This window comes from Anas acuta, chromosome 1, assembly GCF_963932015.1.
Source record: "Anas acuta chromosome 1, bAnaAcu1.1, whole genome shotgun sequence".
NCBI lineage: Eukaryota > Metazoa > Chordata > Aves > Anseriformes > Anatidae > Anas > Anas acuta.
In genome coordinates, this window is record NC_088979.1 from 181,538,074 (window position 1) to 181,561,664 (window position 23,591).

General features: G+C 42.5%; 1 protein-coding gene across 1 annotated transcript in view; it reads right to left on the reverse strand.

Moving 5' to 3' along the window:
• The window catches only part of CADPS2 (calcium dependent secretion activator 2), a 310,672-nt gene extending 287,382 nt beyond the window's left edge, over positions 1-23,290 (reverse strand). Inside the window, 1 exon segment of the mRNA XM_068669603.1 lies at positions 22,879-23,290. Within this exon segment, the coding sequence (XP_068525704.1) occupies positions 22,879-23,205 (327 nt within the window). The 5' untranslated portion in view covers positions 23,206-23,290.
• Between the last annotated feature and the right edge of the window lie 301 nt (positions 23,291-23,591).

Sequence of the window (23,591 nt, forward strand, 5' to 3'; positions counted from 1 at the left end):
GATCCAGCTTAGATCAGAAGCTTTAAAATCCCATTACCTGGTCAAAATTACACGGGTTGCTTCATCCTTGTGCTTGTTCCAATAAGTATGGGGATATTGTCACCTGTATTCCCACCTGAGTCCCTGTCCCTGGGGGTGTTTAAGAATCAGTTGGGCCTGGCGCTTAGGGCCACAGTTTAGTGGGTGACATTGGTGGTAGGGGGATGGTTGGACCAGATGATCTTGGAGGGCTTTTCCAAGCTTAATGATTTGATGGTCTTTTTGGGAAATGATGTTTGTTTTCCCAAGCAAAAGCAGATGTATCTCAGTGTTGCACCGCTCCATTTTTATACATAATACTTACAAGCAAAATAGTCTCTTAGGAGCCCTACTCATTTTGCAGTTGATGAACTCCAGTCTAGGAGAAAGATTCCATGAAGCATACAAGACAGTAAAAATGCTACAGTGCAGCAAAATGAAGACCCAAGTTCATATTGTAACCAGTCTGGCAACGTTTCAGGATGCAGGAGGCATTTTGTTCTGGAGGACTTGCACAGATTCCTCACCATGCCCTGGGTCACAGCCATCACATGCCAGCTAAGCTCTCCCTGCTGGCCACAGACCCTTGCAGCTATGTCCCACCTACGCTGCCCACAGCTGCAGAACTCATCATCAGAGATTCCTTTCTGGATGTATGTAAGAAACCTTTCTTTTGCCAAGAGAGTGGTCAAACCCCAGAGCAGATGTCTGGAGAGGTCACCAAGCCTTGGAGATGTTCAGTGTGCCCCTCTTCCCCCAGACACTCAGTGGAGCTTTTACCTCCAGTCAACACGGGCAAGTCAGCTCAATCCAGAGCAGACACCTTACAAATGACCCAAACGAGTGGATGGCCTCATGAACAAACTGACTCACAGCAGCCTTCACTCACCAGATCATCACTAACTAAACAAGAGCCCAGGCAAGTGTGCCCAAATGCATGTTTTACTCAATCATTCCTGCCAAAGCTTTCCCTCTTGTGTGAGCAGACCAATCTCTCCAGCTAAATAAAAACATTACGACTGGATAACTCATTTTCTTAATCACTGGTTACATCCGTGACAGTTCCTGCCACTTCAACACTACAGTTCTTGAGAAGTAATTAAGCCTCTTCATGTGTCAAGTAAGAGAAATAATCCTACTGTATTGACGGTTTTGTAATTTGTAGTAAGTAGGCATATTCCCTGCAAATTCTCTGTTCTCTTATTTGCAAAACATATGAAAGACAGCTGCAATGCATGATGGCAAAAGGAACACAGGCTAATCTGTAGAATGAAGGACACAATTATTGCACAGACACTAGAAAGGTTGACATGAAAATCTGCATCTCTCGGTTTCCATCTTGCTGCAGCATCACATCAAGGCTACAAGATACTCTGAAAAGGAAGCACTTCGTTACCCAAAACACCAGATATTTCTGGCATCATGGCAAAACAGCAGCATGCTCACAACATCCACAATAACCTGGTATTTGTAGGGAAAAAAAAAAAAACATTTAAGGAGAGTGATATTTAAGGATCACTGCCTCTCTCACTTTAGAAAGTTTATTCAATGTAAGCCAAAATTGGGGTTTTTCATAAATGACATATTATTTTATCATAAACCATATCAAAAATGGGAAAAAAAAAATGAACCCAGGATTCTGTGAGCCTTCCTTAAAGAACATCTGTTGACAATGGCATTTCTTCCTCTTACTTAGATTGCATCTCTAACAACTTCCTGACCTATGGAGTAACACACAAGCAGCCTCAATTCCTGACCTCTAACAACCAGGTACAGGACTTCCCAGGCACTTGCAGCACGTTTAGCCCCACCACACTGCTCCTGTGAACAACAGCTACAAAAAGAATCTGAAAAATTATTACTATCTTGCTTATATAGACATAATACAATGAAGTCCTGGAGTCACATGCTAAAGAACAAATTCACACCCTCCATGAGCCATCTGGTTGAAAGCCAAGTATTTTTCTCCTCCACCCACAAGTCTTGTATAAACATAAGAATAGCACAGTTCCTCTTTCAGGAGGAACACACCTAGAGAAAAAGTCAACAATTCCCTCTCAGCCAGTTTCATGAACGCGTTTTATGAGAACAAATTTGCAGCCTGTCCATTTCTGACAGCAGTATGAAAGAATACCTGTTTCTTGACAGGCCAAAAAAAAATAATAATAATAAAAAAAAGGTATTTTAGAATCTGGCTGTGGGCTGCTATTGCCACATGCCTACTTTTCAGTGCAGCAGTTCCCATTCACAGCAGTATGGCTTCACTCAAATGACACTGAAGTCCTTTCATTATTTCCAGGTTATCCCACTGTTCTCATGTCACAGCCCAATTAGGAACTGCTCAGCTGTGTATTAGCTCAACAGGCCTTTTAAAGTCAAATAAAGACAGTTTTGGATCAGACAACTGATGTCTGATATCAGTGTTTAAATTATCCAAGTCTTTCAGGTGCTCGTCCCTTCTCTAATATCACATTTTACCTTTACAGCCACATACAGAGCTTCCCATCCTCCAACTGTTTTGTAACTCCTACTAAATTGGCTAAATAAGTATCCTCAAAGCAGAAGGAAAAAAAAAAAAAAAGACACATTTTTTAAAAATCATGTCTGACCTTCACAGGCACCATTGTCAGAACAGGTAAAACCTATTCAATTCATTTGCAGGGGGGTAAATACATCAATTAGTAGTATGCCTTATACTAGCCAGACAAACGCACAATGAGTTGTGCACAACTATGACCAAAAATCTATTTGACAATTTTCCTCTGCTCACCTTCTCAAACTTTCTCCTATGTCAAAACATTCAAGCAAGGCTGTCTGTCAGTACCTTTCAGGGAAACTACAGATTGCTTCTCCTCCAGAACAAATTGCTCACCCTTTCATCCAGATGCCTTTACGCCATGTACCAACTCCTCTGTTAATGCTCAGCCTGCTCCTTATTCAGTCACCCCAAAGGGGAAACCTGCAGGCTCTGGTTTCATGCCTGGCACTTTCCCCAAAGCAACTTGTGGGAGAAGGAGAAAAACTTCAGTCTCAAGAGGGCTTTGTGCCTGCAGAGCAACCAGACCAGCAGTTACACCAATTAATAACTTTCTAGTAGAGGATAACTGACCCTCTAGACAAAACTGAAAAAGCTCCAACCTTTCCCAGTGACATTTCTCTTATAATGACAGTTTAGAAAGCGCACCGTACATTTTCCTGAAATTAGTGACAGCTACTGTATCATCCCCTTGCATATAGTTCCAAAACTTCTATTTTCCATCCCTACTGAGTATCACATGCCAGACATTTTTACAATTGCTACCTGTTTTCCCCTACCTCTATTTAGTCAATACACACCTTTTAAAGAATCTCACAGAACTACTTAACACTCAAGATTTTGTTATTTGCATCAATCAAACACTGGAGGGGTCAGACACATTTCTGCCCTGCTTCAGATTAAGCCATTTGAGCTCCATGATCTGTCTAGCTTCTTCAGAAGGCATAAGATCCTTATGACAGACTGCAAGTAATTTGTCTCAAACAAAAATTTTGTTCTGAAATTGAACCAAAAATTTAAAGGGCCTTAAAACATATTTTGCTATCAATTAAAAGTGTAGATAGTCTAGTCTTGAATGTTTTTTTTTTGTTGTTTGTTTGTTTGTTTTTAAGGTAGGAAAGAACTTAGAAAATAAGATAAATTCCTTTAGTCCCAAATTTCTTTCTCTAATATTCTCATCCTACAGCCTTGCTGAGAGTGACAGATGGGACAGATCCTCCCAGTACATGCAGCAGAGAAAGCAGAAGGCTTCTGTCCCAATAACGTACTTCAGACCAAGGCACATCACTGAGAGCAAACTGGACAGGCAAAAGCCTTCAAAGCATGTTAACCAAAGGAAAAAGGCTCAGGAAGCATCTGACATATCTATCCCATGGCAAAAATTATTAGCAAATACATGAAAACATCATGAGATAAGAGTAGTAAGAGACAGTTTACTCCTCTTATAGGATTTGTTTCAGGCAGAGGGGGAAGAGGGGAGAACTCCTTTGAAGACAAGTTACCCAAAGTTTTATCCAGCAGCTCCTGCAAGTTATTTGCTGCCAGATTGGCTATTCCTCAATGATAGTGAGCACAGCTGAGAAGGCTTTCCTCTTGGAAACCAATTATCAAAATTATAATATTCAGATTACATTATCTCAATTATTTCATTAAAAACCAGGAGTGAGGATGGGAGTTGCACTGCTACAAAGCATAACATGAAAGATTGCAGCTGCATCCCATAATCTCATTTAGTTTCAAGACAGCTGTTGTAAAGAAAAGGAAGATAAGGGCTACGTGAATTTTTAGTATAAGTGCTCCCAGAGAAAAGCAAGCTAGTGAAGTAAGGGGAGGGGGGAAGATATCCCAATCTAGAAACAAGCCACAAGTGCAGATCCAACAGCCGACCAGTGTCACGCTGAAATATCAGCGGGTCACCACTCAGGCACAGCGCTTTGTACTCATGAATCCCATGAGGTTAAGGACCTTACTGCCCCACTGAAATTGTCGGTATTGAAAACATTGCACAATCTTACAACAAAAAATTCCTTCTCTAGCTATGTATGTCTATGCTTTATAGCCATGAATATTTTGAATATCATAGTAGTCCAGATTCTTCCATATTTTAGCACCCATACAGTGGCTGACTCCATAGCCATACCAGGTTATGCTCCTCTAGACTACCAGGAAGATTTGACAATTGACATTTGGACATCTGATAAGGACAGGAAAATGCCTTCATCCCCCTTCCCAGGGAACAGGGATAACAACACTATTTAGCCATTTTCAGATGTAAATTAGGAAAATGCATGCTTTTTTTTTTTTCCCTTTCCTTCTTTAACTACCTTATCATTGCAGAGTGGTATCATTTTTTCACAAAGCCTACCACTTGAAAAGCCTATGGAACAATCTCAGAAATATTTATTTCAAAGCCTTGTGTAATGTCATTATTAGCATTTTATTTCAAATCGTGACTCATGGATATTCATTCTGAAAAGCCATAAAATAAAAGCACTAGGAAGCATGCAGTGAGAGACCAGGGCAATAATGAAAACAAGAATGGAAATCAATAAAGAGAGAAAGAACTAGACCAATGGGAACTGGACCATATCACAGACCGTAATTCACTGGTGACTAACTTAGACTGAATGCTAACGACTGAGCGCTGGCAGGAACACATTTGATCAAAACCTATCTGACACAGTGCAGAGCTCAAAAGGCAAATCAGGCAGGTCTCTCTGAAGCTATGGTAATTAGAGCTTAGCGGTGTGACCGTTTTTTGTTCCCTGAAGAAAAAAAGGAAAGAAAAAAAATTAGTCTTAAAGCTGTTACTCTCTGCAAATGCTTAGTTACAACTTCACAATATATTCATAGAGAACATACTTGTGCAAAATCCTGCTGAAATGGAAAAAGCTCCCATGCGGGCTGGAGGGTGGCTCGCTTTCCCTAAAGGCCAGGGCCTGAGAAGGGCATTGCCATCTACATGAATGGGAAGAGGGTAAGTGTTTCAAGGACAGCACACATATTAAATAACATGAAGGCAGATGAGATAACATCAGATGTTTGAAAGAAACAATGAAAGGAAGTGGACTGAAAGCCTCCCAGCCTTCCCTGCTGACAACAACTGCACTCAAAGACAAGCATAACAAGAAGGGGCCAGCAGGGGAACTGCTGGAGTAGGACGAAAGCTGTAAAATCCAGACCAAGGGAGAATAAACGTGCTTTCAAACATGAACCACTACAGGTCTGCATTTACGGAGCAGTCCTGAACAGAGCATTCAGTGCCAGGAAGCACAGAGGTCCACCAGTCCTGGCAGGAGCTCAGTGGAAAGCCCCCCAGGGTGACGGACAATGCCAACAGGGAGCCCAGGGAAGGAGACTGGCACTTCACCTCAGCACCACAACAAAACAGGGAAAAAAGGTATAGGCAGCAAGGACAAAACCCCAAATTGGGAGGTTAATATGCCCAGTTAATTTGTCCCAGTAATCTCCAGTCTACAGCCAAGAAAAAGCAACCACTGCAGTCCCTCTCAGGTTATGGGGAGTGAAAAGCATCTTTCCCTCCATTACATTCAAACACCAGGGGGATAGGGAAACATTTCTCCTCATACCTCCCTGAAACTCATTTTTATCCAATGGAAACCCACGGACAGGCCACAGTTTAAGCTTAGAGTTTATTACCTGTTCTCAGTTCTTCTGCCACTGAAGTCCACAAAGAAGAAGAAACCCTACCTCACCTCGAAACAAACTCAACACAAAGTGCTTTGCAGGTGGTGCTTCAAGTTCAGGAGACAGCTCAACTGCACCTTTCTGCTCAAGAGCGGAACCATAAGCTTTAGAAAGTGCGGTGTCCCCAGATGTCTTTAGAAACTGCTAATGACCTAACTCAGTGAGGTACCCTGTCAACTTCTCAGTGTCTGAAAAGACACCAAAGGCTTAAGCTGGTAGAAGTGGAAAAAATGATATATATTTTTTTTTCCCTCTCCAAAACATAATCTAGAGGTTGGTTTTTGTTTTGTTTTTAATATATATTTCTAATAGTAGCAGTTCAGTTTTGGAATAAAGAAATTGGAATAACCTTGTCATGTACAATTATCAAGGATCCTTCCTTTCAGATCACCAGGAGAGGATGAGCTCTTAGACGAGCATCCTTAGATGCTCAATACAAGCCTTTCTCCTTTAAGTTGTGATGAAATTCTGGTATCTTATCCCGAAAAAGCTGTTTAAGATGACTTTAGTACACACTGTGCTGGTAATTTATGTATCTAACCAAAAGCAACAGAACAGGATTCCTGATCTCCATCTCTCCCTCTATCACAGAAAGAAATGGCACAGTGATTAGGAGCATGCCAGAGGAACAACAGAGCTGACACTTGCATACCTATTGAATAGAGAATTGGGAGGGAGGATGGAAGGGAGGGCATGCGGCTCTGGAGATGCAATTTCCTCTCCAGACTTCAGATAAAAATCAATTTTCAATATTTCTGTTATTTGCAAAGTGAAGGTAGAGGACCAATACTCTGTGCAAAGCACGAAGGACAGCTAAAGGAATGACAATGAACAACAGAAGCGTACAGAAATCTGAGCAGGCAGAGAGAGAGGTTGAGTTTATTCCTTCAGCTCCCAGTCCTCTTCTCTTTTACCAAGACTACCAAATTAAGATGGGAAGTTTCTTTTCCCATTTTTAAAGCATTTCTTGTCTCTGGTGCAAAGGACCAGGTAACGCAACCCCAAATCAAAATAAAAGGTATATGTGCTGTTTGGTAAAATCCAGTCTGAGGAGTCTGAGAAACAGAGGAGAGTTATGGAGAATAAGGTTTTTACCTAACTTTGTGCAAGTAAATCTCAAGGAACGATAACCAGAATTTCCAAGTGATTCACTCAGTAGGGACCAAGCACAAGTGTGCGCCTAAGACGCATTGAAAAAATGACTGACCTTCAGAATAATTCACAGCATTGTCTTTGTACTAGGTTTTCCAAAAATCATTGTTATTTAGCAGTGCTGAGTAGGAGTAAGGCAGACAGGCCAAAGGCTCCTTTGAACCTTCCAACACTGGGAGATTCCTGAATTATTATTATATGTGCCTGTATTACTACAAGCAGGATAAAAGATGAGCCAGACTTACGCTGTTGTAGTCTATTCAACCACAAAACTGTGGTGTCAAAGGAAGGAAGGAAGCACGAATTTGTCTTTTGTCACACAGAAAACCAATGTATATACATGGTAGTGGGTTTGAAAACAAAAACATTGACTCGAGTACACCGGGTAGTATTTTACTGGGGAGAATTAACTCCAAAAGCTGTGGCCTAATTGCCTCATTACACGTGTCTGCTAAGAGCATTCGAGCCATATGCAGAAGTCCAAGAAGAATGGCCACGTCTGGAAGTGCTCCGTACACGCCCTGACCATTCAGCCTCCCGCAGTCAACAAATCGCTTGACCCAACAGATGTTTGTTCAACTCCGCTCCATAGCTTGCCAAGTTGGGCCACGGCAGGATGCCAAAGCAGCCGTTTTTGAAGCTAATCCGGTGACCTGGAGCTCAGAACTTGTGGTAGCAGCTTGGCTTAAAGCAAATTAAAACAAAGGCCCACAGCAAGGCCCTGATGGAGTGCCTAGGAGTTGTTACCACTGAACAGTCTTTGTTCTTCATCGCTGCTGCACTGAAATTACTTTGAAAGCCTGGTGATACGCATGGCTATTGAACATGAATCCAGTCTCAGCAGTGTGTATTTTGTCAGAAAGATCTTTTTAGCCTAGAAACTGAAGTGATAATTTATTCTCTGCATCAAGGAATTGAGAAGTTAGTCAGTTCAGTCATCTAGATTGAAGCGTAAAGAGATCCAAATGAGGCGGCACAGAATTTCTTCAGAACAAGAGCCTGAGAGTTGTCCAGCATCTCCCAAAGAAACCTCCTTCCCAAAAGAAGGCAGAAGGTCTTTACCTACAGAGGAGTACAGCCTGCTCAGGAAAATGAAATAAAAATAATAAAAATGAGGCTGTTTGTATATCTGACCTAGAATCAGAAGGACTAGTCACACAAAGTCACAAATCTGCCATAATTATTTAAAAGTTGATAAAAATCAAGTAATCCGTTTGCTTTTTATTCTTGGTTTCTGGCTTAAAGAATGCTATAGATCTTATCTAAACCCCAGTGAAGCAGCTAAGAGACAGCCACACTAGTGAAAGAGATTAAAATCAATAAAAACACAAGGGCAAGTGTTTAGGGAGAAACATCAGGCCTCGGGAAAGGTAGTTGCAAAGTCCTGGAGGGCTGTACCTGCAAAATAAACATAAATGCAGTATTTCCATACTTGTCGTTACAGAGAGGACACAAACACGATATTGAAGTCTTCTGATTTTGAAATTTGATATTGAAATTCAAGGCTGGGATGCATTGGCAAGCACAGCGCATAAGAAAACTGTGCTGGAAACCACAGCCAGCATGGGGCGGTGCTAGCAGGACAGGGATAAATTCAGAGTCACACACATCAGGCAAGGACTCACCACAACTTCTGCTAGATTTTTGGCCTCCTTAGTTGCTCTGAACTGAGGGTTGGGATGCCCTGTCTCAGCACAACCCCAGACAAAGCATGAAAAGGCAACATGAAAAGGAGAGTGTATTAACCCCAGCTGCAAAACATACAGAGAAAGGCCGTTAGAGAAGGATAAGGATGAGACACGATCGCAAAAGTGGTGGTTCATAGCTTGGATTGCTTCATTTAACAGAATGAGACACCATCCTCTACTGAATCCCTCAGAGAGGAAAAGCTGCTATCTGAACTGAGGGGCTAAGCTGATAGAATTACACAGGGGTATAAAACAAGCTGCGAATGGATTCAGTCTGGAAACAGAAGTCTCGTAACTATTAGAGTAATGACAAACAGTGGGGATTCCCACTGATTGAAATTTCACCTGTTTACAAAAGAGACAACCTGGTTGCTTTTGGAAATGGGACTGTCTCGACACAGGAGGTGCCCTCTCATCAGTGTAAAGAAATGTAGAACTTGTTTGTGTGTTGAAGCCGTTCAGCAAGAATTCTGCAGAGGTAAGCTTTCCATAGCACGGCAAAGCAACACCTTGGTTCAGCCACAATATATGCCAGGGTGCTTAGTAAGTGTACCTGAGGCATGGTGGCTTTGTTAGTGTATCTTACTACTTGCTTTGTTACAAACAACACATTTAATTAAACAGGTATCACTAAAGGCATAATGAAGGTAGCAGAGCTGTCTGGCAGCTGTGGCGTTATTCCCTGGTAACTACTCCATGATTCACAAAGCATCTCCTGAACTGTCACGTGGATAAAATACCTCATTTAACACAGGAACTATTGAAGGGAAACCTGCCCATAGCCTATTTATGTCACCCTTCAGAAAAGGCTCATATTTTGGTTCAGTAGGTTATATGCACACAAATTGAAAACACACATGTAATTTGTGCAGGACCTACTGCATTGGCACCTGTGTACCCAACTAGGCCTACTACAAAGTAACTTCATGTTTGGCTCCTGCTAAAAAAATCACCTAATTAAATGCCATCCCCTCTTTAAAACTGTGTTAGTTTAGTCCGCTCTGGTGTTTTGCACTTTCCTGTACATCAGAAGACGGCATGTATTCGTTTATTGAGTATCCAAAAAAAAGCCCCAACAAATTATTATATTTTATTAGGCTTAAAATTAGCAAGCAACTTGCAAGCATGTTTTGATAGTGCCTTAGGTTCTAATTTTCACTTCATCATATGAATGGCCATAGTGAATAAATATTCTGAGACCTGCCTTAAACACACCCATACATATACCATCCAAGAACAGGTTCACTTCATTGACTAAATGATCTGGTTTCTCGCTCTGAGTCCTTCAGCCCTTTTGAAAGAAAAGCTTCAAGGCTACCTATTTTCTTCTGATGTTAATATGCAATTCTGTTCATTTTCCAAGCTCTCCAGCATTATAGATTGAAATGGATTTGCATTGCTGACCATCTGTATTGCTCTGAGCTTCAACATCTCGCACCCCTTCACAGAATCTCTCAATCCACGTACCACTGCTGCTATTATAATCAGTATGCATTACCCCATTTATCTTATTAGCACTGTCAGTGTGATGCTGCTCACTGGTATGAAGAAGCCATTCCACTGTAACCACATCATTACTAAAAATAAAATAGGGCAACTTTTTTCCCCTCTCCAAAAAGCAGCTTACGACAGGTCTGCTAGTTGCTTATTGAAGTGAGCATGGGAAAAAGTTAGAGAGCTATCTGCACAGTTCTGCAGTGGGATGATTTTTTTTTTGTTTCCCTTTAAAAAAAAAAAAAAAAAAAGGAACTCACACAATTAGTATAGTTGTTTTCCTGTTGGAACTAATTACTTTTCCACTGAAGAAAAAATACAAATTGAATCAAATTATGAAAATAAATTATCCTTCACACTGAGAACACATATGCCATGGTTTGACCCAAAGCAAGTTTCTGCAGCCAAGGTATAAATCCATCCCCAAATACAACAACAAATATGGTATTTAATTCTTATATTTGTAAGACCTAGATAGCACAAACAGAAGAGTAGAAAATCAGTGTACTGTATTCAACAGGGCACACTCTGAGCGAGACCTAAGAAATCAGATCAATCCCAAAAGCTCAATATTAATAAAAAAATAAAACCTTTGCCATTAAAAAAAGCCTTGAAAACATCTCTGCTTCCCTATGACAAGGTTTAGGAGTTTCATTCTACATGAAGGAGCTACCAAACTGAGCCAAGGCATAACTATACATCTGCAGAGAATGGGTTGGGGTAAGAGATTGTGTTTTATATAAACTAAGTAGCAATTTATAATTTTTACCTATATATATATATTATATATATTACCTATATATATATATTTCTGGAAAACTAGTAGTATTAAACGACTTTTATTCGGGATAAGCCATAAGCTCTTTAAAACAGATTAGGCTGTCATATGCAATGGAGCACTAATGCCCCTCCCCTCATATCAGTATCTATAGCTTTCTTTCTGCCTCTCACACTCGTGCACACTTTGTTCTTTTACACAGAACCATATACACGTGTATTTTCCACGTGTGCCTGTCCTTTAAGGCTTGAGCATCACTCCATAAGCACCGGGGACCAAGAAATGTCAAGGTGCCCAGGGAGGTGTGGACGTGCTACCACCACGATGAGCACCACTACCACCACTACCCCAGCTGCACTTCAGGCTCACATTAAGCCCACAATTTCCCCCTTTCCAGCACACAAATGTACCCAGAGACACATCACAACCTCACAGGACCAGAGATCCTAATGAGTTATTGAAGCCCAGAAGCGTTTTCTGCTGCCAAGCAGGAGACGCGTCTCACGCCCCGGTGCTTCGGCGCACCTCCAGCCTCAGACCCTGGCAGATGCTTAGAAGCGGCCCAGGAAATCACACGCAGGGTTCAATGCAATTTCCAAGCAATTATAGCTTTGTTATTCCTAATCTAAATTTCTATAAACATGTCAAAGTAATTGAGGACCAGGGCTATTTAAAACGCGTCAAGTTTACAAATTAAGGAGTACTCAATTAGGCAGGAACACCGAAATGGGTGCCTGGCTAAAACTTAACCCCTGATTAACCCTTTTAAATAACTGCTTAATTTAAAAAAAAAACTCTTTAATATGGCTAGATATTTTTTTTTTCAAAGAAAAAAGAGAAATCCTTAAACTTTGTACACAATTTTCAGATTGCTATTTTTTCAAGAACCTAAAAAAGAGTAATTATAGTCCATTTGGTGGCCCATACACTTGACAGCAAACAGTTGCCACACGTACACATGCTAATGATCAACACAGGGAGGATGCTATTCAAAAGGTCCTCTCCAAGCTTTAAAAACTCACTCAGCTGTGAAAGCAGCAGACTATTGCAAAGCCAACTATTAAAAGGAAATACGGTATGTCAGCAAATCTCATAAGCAGGGCCTATTGAAGTCACACATTAAATAATAATAAAAACCCACAACAAAGAACATTTGATATTCAAATGGAAATACTATTCCTCCTCTACCTGTCATTCTGCCCCCATTAATCCCCACATCAGCACTAGAAAGTATAAGCAGAGCAACCTCTTGCAAATCAGTTCAGGTCTATCTACTGGATTAGATTCAGTGGATGGCTCAGGGTGTCACAATATTTTCCAAGGGCACTTTATTTGCTGTCTGAAGACATTCTTGAAAATCATTTACCAGTCATTAATTATGCATCCTATTTCTTATAATCAGTTCTTTTAATTAGTATCCCAGGCAGCTTTGGTGAGGATCCCACACTTGTAGTAATTAGGGGCAGCTTATTGCCCCTAATTAACTTCAGGCATAGCAGGACTGTATTACTTTGTTACTTTAGCTGGCTTTATGTTTGCATTTCATGTTCTGTCCTGCTTTACTGGCTCAGAAAGGCGACTGTGGTGCTACTTATCTCTTATAGGTTCCAGCTATCTCTTGACTTTGTATGAGCTGCTGTATTTTAAATCTCTCCGACTCTCCGGTCACCTCTGGCAAGCAATGTGATGCAAGGAGAGCGCATCCATAGAGCAAAGAAGTTGATGCTGATGACCTGACATCTACCCTAAATCCTCTTCAGGCTGCTTTGCCTCAGACCGCCACCAGTCTGGCTGCAAGGACTCCCATAATCTAACTTCTGGTTTAGCTTTGCCCACAAACAGCAGCATCCGTGTGCTCCAAGCCCCGTCTCTGCAAGTGGTGTGACAAGGAGGGTGACTTTAAAGCATACTCCTGATCTGAGATAAGACATTGATGCAAACACCAATGCTGTCACAAATAAAGTTCCTCCAGGGATGCTCTTGCTTTTTAGAAGACTCACTTACCTCATCAGGTCGTTCTTTCCCAGCTAGTGGGCAGCAGGCATGACCACTGGCCATCAGCCCAGCACCATCCAGCACAGGTTAGCAAAATACAGCAGATGGGCTTAGATTTTTTCAGACTATCAGAAGAATTCTGCCAGCCTCCTTCAGTCTCCTTCCCTTGTGTGCTGCTCTGCATAATTAAGCGCACTTTTACCAAATACAGCTTATAATACGGTAAGAGGGTCATGCGCGGATGCTTTTGCCAGCTTAATGACTTTGTCACATCTCCGTGACCTTTAGAGACTCGTTCCAGACTGAGTTCTCACTAGCAACTGTAGTTATTAACATGTATTTAATACATGTAATTAATACATTAACATGTATTTAATACATGTTAATAACTACGCAATTGATGTATGTTGTAGTTCTCACAGAAACCACCCCTATGACCCCCTGCTACCAAAACCTTGCCACACAAACCCACTACAATGTATTATTAACATGTTAATTTGTTACAGTTTAAACATCCAGAACACATTAAGCAGTGCATGGTCTAGTGAACATCTGAAAGTTTTGTTGCCACTTTAAATAAATAATACTTCTAATTCTTACAACTTGCTGTCTGTACATGAGGAGCATCATTTATTAAAGTAACAGAAAGACTGTCAGAACCCAGTTGTTTCAATGCAACTTTGAGGAAGACCAAGCAAAGACCACAGATAGTGCCCAAGCCCTACTCCAGTTTATTGTTCTCCTTCCTTGAGATTTAGGAAGTAAAGAGGTCTTAGAATAAAAGTACTACTCTTAAAATTCCCCCTACCTTACACAGTTAAACAGCATTCTTATTTTATTTTCAGCAACACATAAGCAAAATAAATCTACATATCCATATCTTGCCAGATCTCAGTTCCCAGATTACCTTAACAAGATGCTTTTTTTTTTTTTATTAAATATGTTTGCAGGTGGTAAAACATAAGTTTTATATACACAAAACATAGGCAGTCATTTTCAAGCATGTATTATTAAGGAAGAAGACCTGGAAGCATTAAGGAATGGCACCTAAAAACTTGGATGGCAGAGAAAGACAACTTTACAAGTTGGCCTTAAAAATGTCAAGTGATGTGTTTAAAGCTATTGAATTTGGGAGACAAATCATACTGAGAAAGAAAACAGAAACATATAAAGTAGATTATTCTCTGATGCGTGTTGTACTATTTACATTAAACTGCTTATAATTATTTCATCAAGCATGTACCAGCACACTTAGAACCCCCATTTGTAAAGATATGTGTGGGTACCAGAATGCCATTACATTTGGTGTTAAGTCACCATGAGCTGAATCCAAGTGTCCGTTCAGGCAGATATCCCTACTCTGCTCAGCAGAGGCAAGCTGAAGATTCCAAGATCCAGACGAACATTCCTAATGGGATTTGAAATTTCAGTCTCTGAATAATATCGCTATTTGTTGCTCTTCAGTCCCTGCTGGTAAGGGATTGAAAAATCCTCTTCCTTTGGTGACAGTGCAGGAAAGATGGGAGGTCTGAGGGGAACAGAGTGCTACAATGATTTAATATCAGTCCTATATCAAAACAACCACTTCTTTATTTCTTTCCCTTGCTTATGATCCATCCATAAGGGGATCAGAATAAACTGGTCAATATTAATATTTTAGCACTAATGCATATTTGATGTATTAAGCAGTTGGAATGATGAAACATTCGGAGAAAACTTTTGTAGGAGAAACAGCCGCCCATACCCTGCTACAAGGCCTCAGAATACATAATTCAGAAATCAGTGAAGGAACATAAGAGCAATAAGCACAAACCAGAGTAGCTCCTGAGTAAAAGCTAGCAAGATAAATATTTGGCACACACTGCCTGGAGGTCTATTTTTTATTTTCACAGAAAGCTCATGAAACCACCATAAGAAAATCCCAAGCTGATAAAATGACTAAAACCTTCTGCAGAAAAAAAAATAAAAAATAAAAATCTGGGACCATGAAAACACTGTTTTCCCAAACACACATCCTACCATGCTGATTTCCACAGAGTCCGGTTTCTGAGCACCAAGTCTCTTACCCACTCTTTCCCCTTGTTATTCTTTGTTACACCAACATGGACATTGAGTCTCTTCAGTTTCTTCCAGCTTAATCTGTATCTCTTTTTGTTAGCCCAGTACCTCTGATGCAAACTCTTATCCCCGGGATACTCTTCCTTCAGTTCTGCTTCATACTGAAAAGCAGAACTGATGACCAGTGGATTTCCCTGCTACAAATTTGTTCCTTTGTCACTGTTCTTGCTCAACAGTTCCTCTGCCCCAAAGTGAATTCAGTTCCATGTCTCAATACCTCTAACACAGTCCATTACCTATTCCCACTTCTCCCCTACTCTTTGTAGAAGTGCATCATCTCTTTGGAGATCTCATTTACACCCTGTCCAAGATCTGTCTTTTCTTCCACATCACTGTCTGTGCCCCAAACAATTCCACTCAGTACTGCTCCAGGGATGTTTCTGCTACAGCACCGCTCTGAGCTTCCCTCTGCTACTTGCACTGAACAGAAGCTTGGCCTCTACTTCCCAAACCCCACTGCCAAAACAGCTGCACGTAAATGAATAACCAAAGTGTGCAAGATAAATGGAAACAGCGCTGGAAAAAGATTCTTGTTCCATCACCTTCTCTTTTTCTGATTTTTTTTCATCGGATCATGGGGTTTACAGAGTGCTCCATGTAGGACCGACCATCCATTCTTCACGAGGCTGTTAATTACTGCTTTTCCTCTTCCTGACAGGAAAAACACTCAAGAACATTCTTAAACTTATTCATACAAGTAATCACGCTTGAAGAGAGGCACACACTTTATCTCCTCACTGCAAAATAAATAAGAACCAGAAACATTTTTTTTTTGAGGAATTATCATCAGCTTGTTGAGAATTTTAAAGAAAAAAAATCACAAGCCTTCAGTGCTTATGGCTGTGAACATAACCTTCAAAACACAAACCTAAGCTGATGCAGCCTGGTACCCACAGACAAACACTCTGCCTCTCCTGCTGCTCAGAGTTTCCCCCACACAGCAACAAACTGAAAACTGACTTTTCACAGCTGCTATTCCGAAACCTGTGGGAATCAGCTGCAGCTCACAAGTGCTGGGCTGCTTTCAATTCGGTGCCAGCACTTCCAGGCAGAAGCAGGCTTTGGAGATACTTGCTAGGCAGAGGGAATAAGAGTTCGGCAGATGCTGTTCCTCCCCTCCTGAAAGACAACAGCTAAAACACAAAGAGAAGTTTGAGCACCAAACCTGAGCATGCCACAGCCAGCAGCAGGCAGCATGAGGAGCAAGAAATACAGGGGGCATCTTTGCAACAACTGTGTCAAAAAAAATGTATGAAAAGAGATTTATAGACTAAAAAGTTTTTAAAAATTTAGAGGTTGGCACACAGTTCAGGTGGAGTAAAACTGGTGCTCAGGTACAACTAAATACAGGACCAGAGTCAAGGCACAAAGGCTAGCACCCCAACAGAAACCCCTCAATCAGAAGGGAGAGCCAAGCACCTTCCCAGAAAGACACAAATCACTCTGTTTTTCCCCACAGCCACCCCTTGTTGATAAATGGGAAGCGAGTTTTTTCCCTGAGCTATTAGCTTTCCAGTTCCTGTGAGCACAGGAATAAAAGCGAAGCAGCAGGAGACAGGGATGCGCTAAGCTAGCAAAGTAGTAGACATCTATACAGAAAAAAAGAAACAAGAAGGGTTACAGGAAAGTAAAAAACATATACAGAGATACGTTAAAAAAAAAAAAAAAAAAAAAAAAAGCTTGTATACAAAAGGCAACTTCAGGATGACATTCACGAATATTAATAAGAAATGGTGCAAAGCCAGAAGGAAAAAACAGCCTAACTACTAACTGGCAAGTAGTGCCCCAGAACATGAACTAGTCATGAATAGTGTGAATGAAGGAAGCATGGGGGCGGGAGGGGGAAGAGGGGAAAATAATTTGCTTTTATAAGAAATGCTTCATTCAGAAAATAGTCAACTAGCAACCAACTAGTATTTTCTGCTCTAGCAATATTTTACAGTTAAAGACACGTACATGATAATTAGTATTTTGGCATACTGACCAGATATAGGCAAAGGTATATGGTTTGGAGGGGGAGAATATTTTTACCAGTTTTATTGCTCCACAGCACCAATGAATATGTTTCTCAGATGATATCAGAGAGAATTATTAGGACAAAAAGAGTGGATCTGGTGTTTCTGCTTCTGTGTCACCAATTACCAACAGCTCAGACACACAAAACTTATAGCTGGAGAATAAAAACTGCCTGGAAGGGGTGAGAAATGCCAGGCAGCCCAACCAGCCAATTCCCTGGTACTATTCCTGCAGAGATGGCGACAGTCAACTGAGTCCTCAAACTCATCCTGTCAGCTCCCCTGTAGAAAAACTAATAAGTAGTCTTTCTCCAGCACTTGAAATGGGGTATTTGCCAACAGAGTTAACATACTTGTCAAACCACATGGGTGACAGAAAGAACTCAACAGCCTCATTCAGAAAAAAAAAAAATAAGTTGTCCCCTCAAATGATCAAAAAAAGTCAAATATCAAAGGCAAATATGGGCTAAAATAGGCAGAGAAAACAAAACAAGCAAGCGAAGGAAGAGACTGATTAATTTTTCAGCATAGTAGAATGAAGTTTGTAGACTGTCCCTGCATACCCACTTCATTACACAGTTATTTACCAAAGACTAGTTCTCCCAGCACACTGCCCAGGTTTCAGCCAAGCCACTAATCAGTGCTGAGCTGGCTGGGCAGCAGCACAGTGTAAGATTAAATCAAAACTCAGAAGGGTTGTCATTTCTGAACTGGTGCTGGTAACCAGAAAGCTCTGCCTCATTCGACACCCTTCAGTGTTTCTTCAGCCACGGTTGACTCAGTTGCCCATGGTGAGCAACCTTCCTCCTGCAGATGTGAATTTCTTCTTTCCCAAAGAGTGAGTTCTCACTGGGGTGAAAAGATCTCATTGCCAGTAGTCTTGCCTTAATAAGTATGGAGCTGTACAAGCCAGCATCTTAATGGGCTTTGACAGGGCCTAACAAAATATACTAACTTGATTGAAAACAAAGTACCCATGGCTTAACGAATCACGACAAGGTGTTTGTGAAGGGAGCAGGAAGGTAAATAAACTTGATTTAAAATGACTTTCTGAATTCCTTCTCAAAATAAAAAAAAAAAATAAATAAAAAATAAGATTTGTAAACGAAATATTGAAGAGAGGAATAGAAGATGTCTTCCTAGAAAGTTCTTCAGAATTTTGACCAAATAGACAAGTTTTCTTGTTAAGCTCTTCCTCTGAAACACATCTGGAATTTCCAACAAGAATGGCTTTGGATGTATTCTCCTTCATACTAGAAGTTAAAAAAAGCATCTCATGAAGGAGGCTCTGAAACCATGAGATGAGTTTCCCTCCCAAAACGTGCTCAGCCAATCAATAAGTGACACAAGACCAGCTCAAAAACAGGAATAAGTGAGGCTTGGGGCAGGAGAAATAAAGACATTGAGAACAGAACTGTGATACAGAGAATAAAGTCTGACCCTGTAACCAACATATTCTTGATGAAGTCATTCATGAACCTCTTCTTTAGAGGCAAAGCACAAGAAACAGGAAAGAACAAATTCATTAAGCTCAGACAAAAATAAAGGATTGAATATTACCACTCCTACTTTTGACTATTAACTATAACTTGATGTTTTTCACATGCTCACAGGGAAGCAGGTAGATGGAGGAAATGGAAGGACAACAGGTCAGTGTGTATTCATGAAGTAAATCTCTTTTAGTTACGATTTCTAAACAGACGGCTCAATTACTTCTCCTACTTATCACCTATGAAAGCAAGACTTGAATTATCAGCTTTGATGTACTAAGCCTTTAATGCATTAGGAAATCTCCTTTAGCGTAGGAGCATTACTCCCCTCCCAGTCTTGGATTTCTGCCGTGTGACTGCTTTACTGGAGTAAATTTTAAGATGTTGAGGAAGAAAAACACTGGATGAATACCTTTTTGTTGGTGATGGTACTTAACTGTAGCATTTCGTTGCCCCTTCCTTCCTCAGGAGCTTTGATTCATCTCCCAGATACAGAACTTGCCTTTATCCTACACTCCTTAAATAAAAATGAGTATGCACGTAAAGGTATACAACTGACTATACAACTACAGTTACCAGGGCTGTTATCTAGTCCCTGTTTCAGTGTTATGTTCACGTACACCATTTTGTCTTGACGGAAGACAGCTGCACAGAGATTGCAATTCACTCTATCACCTAAATCCCATGAACTTTCTGAGGACAAAGTCAGCCTGTGGACTGCTTTGAGATTCGGTTTGGGTGGCGTGCAAATGGAGAAGGAAAAAGAATGATGTTAGTTAACTATGGCTTCTTTTTTGCTGGACTAAGAAGGAACAGGAGCAGAGAGGTAAAAAAGGAAAGATGCTAACATTTATTCCAGAAGATTCACTAGAAAAAGTGGAAACTAGAAAAACGTGATAAAGACTCTTTCAAACCAAGATAAGCAAGTCTTATTTGCTAATGACATGACATGTAATGCATTGACGCAGTAATATTTCTCTAAAAACTTGGAAAATGCATGGTCAAATGTCCATAAATACCTACTGAAGATATGTTATTAGGAGTAGGATTAACACTTTACAGAATTAACTCCAACACTGTCAGGATCTGTTATGCCACCCTGAAAAAATCATGCCATGCTTATTCTACTTCCTTCACCCCAAATCCACCAGTAGCCAAAGACAGGAGGAAATAGTAGGTCACCCACTAACTCTGAACGTTTCTGTCACGTATCTTACAGATTACAGAAGGAATGCAGGCAGACATAGAAGTATTGTTTCAGCACAGTTTAGGCTAAATTGCGTTGAATTTGACATTCAAAACAAGCTGGCAGAGTTGACGGATGTTGGTAAATTGTCACAGTTCTCTTAAAGTTTGGTCTTTTTTTTTTTTAATTAACCTTATATATGACAATAGAGCTGAGCGAATTTTACATAGTGGGAAGAAAGAAGGATGAGAAAAGGCAACAGAGGAGCAAAGCTGTCTGCATCTAAAATTCTTTACTTTAATTAGTATAACTCAGTCCATTAAGTATGATGGTTTCGAGATACTGTATGGTAGATTGCAATCTGATACTGAAGAAAGCACATAAGAATCCAGCCGTATTGTAAACCATTTCCTTACTGATATTACAATGCAACTGAGGATGTTTGATATGTGAATCCCATCTCACTCCCTTACTGGATAATACGTACCACATTAAAACAGAAGTAAACTGCATTCTGCAATATTTGCTCAGCAATACGCCAAATGAACTGGCAGAAAGCACAGATTACTTCTGCTCTCGAGCAGGGTGGATACTATTCTTAGGTGATCGGAAAAACTGCTGGTGCACAAGCACGAAGAGTGCACCACCAGAGCCAGGCTGGGCTGGGAGCTGGACCCACGGAGCACTGCAGGTTCTGGCCCTGGATCACTTACCTGCTGGTGCCAAGCAGGACAGGCGGCAGTGAATGGCTCTTGTTGAATAACACTGGTTGGGGACCTCACAATGGAGGGCCAGCTGCTAACAGACTGCAGTCGTGAAAGGAAAGAGCAAGAGATGAAGGAACGGTGCACACCAGGGAGAAAATTCCTTCAGGAAATATGGCAGTGCTTTACCTGAGCACAGGTCCAGCTAGGGGACACCCAAAAGCGTGCACACGGGACCCCCGTGCAGCACAGACTGCAAACATTACAGCACAAAGCAGCTTCTCCACCTGGCTCTCAGCTCCCCTCAGCCTGTCTGAACTCTGAGAACTGGTTCTGCTACACCATTCTCAGCACTTCACCAGACATTACGTCAAATCATCAAGTAAGAGGAAAGATGTTTATGTATATTTCATTATTTCTAGAGAGAACTGCAACTCCTAGAGAGAATTTTTTGTGTGTTACGCCTTATTTAAGAGCATTAGTTTGTGACCAGCAAGAGACAAATCACTCTGGTCCTGCAGCTAAATTCCTACACACAACAAAAATCTCTTTCCACATACAGTAGTTAAGCCAAAAGGCAGAATTCACTTAAAAACAGTAATTAACAAGAATACCATTTAATTTTAACTATCAAGTCAATTCTGTCAGTCTGTTCCCTGCTCATATGCTATATCCACAAGTGCTACATTTCTGTATTGGCTGCACATCAGCAGTCTCCTTTCATACATCTTATTAATAAAAATAATACTGTCATTATTTTTAAAATGTTGTTCCTATATTTAGGGACTGAGATCAGTGAGAACTTCTAAACACTCAGTATCTTCTGCTGTTGATGTCGACAAGTTGCAACTTTGAGGCTGATATGGAAAAAATTCACCACCCGGAGGGCAATGGAGCAGGTCACAGAGGTGGGCTGTGGGAACTCATCTCTGGAGGTTTTTGAGACTCAGGTGGACAAAGCCACAGCTGGCCTGAACTACTGCTGTCACCCCAGGTTTGAGCAGGGCAGACTGGATGATCGGCAGATGTCCCTTAAGATATCTTCACTGTGATGACTCTTTAAGAGTGGAGGAACCCTCACTGGGCTGGGCAAAACCCTAATTCTATGGGGTTTTCTTTGGATTCCTGCTTACAAAAAGTCTTTACATGGATCTCACTGTTTAAGCACCTAAAAACTTAACAAAACCAAAATGTTCTTCTGGCAGTAATCATATTATTATCACCATGTTCACTTGTCAAAGAATTCACTAAGCAGAAATAGCCTAGAGCAGGCATAACTCTGGCACCCCAAACCATTTTGTATTGGTTCGTACAAAGCTTTAGAGACATGCAAGTAGCAGGATCATAAAAAGCTACACTGAACTGAATTCCTTCTGTGCCATATCAACACTCTGCTGGAAAGTGCTGTGGGCATTTTGTTGTTGTTTTACGGAACCGAACAGAAAGTAAAACAGCTCCAAGTAGCTCAGACCAAACACTTCAAGAACTGAGCGTTTACAGGAGTTGTCTGGAAGCACGGTGCCCTGCTGCAAAACTTTAGGTATTCTACCTGAGCAGTCGCTCAGAAGTCACGGAGCAGAAACAAACGAGCACCTCCGCAGGCAGCCCGGCCGCCTGCTGCCTCCCTGCTGACCCTCACGTCCCTGATGCTCGAGGGGACGAAGTGATTTTGGTGAGGCTGCCCCGAGGATGAAGGCAGCCTCCTCCACTTCTCCGCTCCGCAGCGGGGCTCGGGGGCACCTCCGGGCGCTCCGGCTGCTCCGGGACCCCTCTGCCTGCCCCGGGACCCCTCCGACAGCCTCGCAGCCCCCCGCCGCGCCCCCAGCGCCCGGTTTTGGGGCAGCTCCGGGAACTCCCGGGAGGGTCCCCAAGGGGATGCGGTGCCCGCCGCCCCCCTCCTCCAGCCCCTCGCCTCCGGGGGGCCGAAGGGGAGATGCCGGGGGTCTCGCCCGTGCGTCCGGGCGGGCAGGGGGGCTGCCCGTCGGGGGGGGCTCACCTTCTGCTGCCGGCGGGCCATGTCGGTGGGCTGCTTGGCGTTGAAGGGGTGCGCGATGCAGCGGGCGATGAAGACGTAGAGCTGCAGCCGGAGCCGCTTCTCCCGCTCCTCCCGCTGCAGCCGCTCCTGCTCCTCCCGGCCCTCGCTCAGCACCGAGGGGCTGGGGCTGGGACCGGGGGTCGCCGCCCGCCCCGCGCCCCCTTCCCTGCCCCGCACCTCCCGCGGCGGCGGCAGCGAGCCCCCGGCCGGCGCCCCCGGCCCGTCCCGCCGCCGCTCCTCTTCCTGCAGCTCATCGGACTCCTCCTCGCTGGACGAAGGGTCCAGCATCGCGGCCGAGGGGCTGAGCGGCCGGCGCCTTCCCGGACACGTCGAGTTTCCACCCCGACGGCTTCCTCCCGGGAGCCGAGCGAGGGGCGGGCCGGGGGAGGCGGGGTTTGGGAAGGGGGTCGAGCCTGGGTTGCCTTGGGAATTGCTCCGAGCCGCTCCCGGCGGAGGCGGGGACGGGGCTGGGCTCCAGAGACCGCCCGCCCGCACCTGCCGGGCTCGGCCCGGCTCCCCTCGGCCTCCCTCCCGCACCCCGCACCCCGGGGCCGCCCCAAAACGTCCCGGGGGTGCCTGCAGCCCCCCGCCCCACCACAGCTCGCCGGCATCCTCTGACAGGTAGAGCGGGCAGGACGGCAGGCATCGCAGATGCCTCCAGTAAGAAATAAATA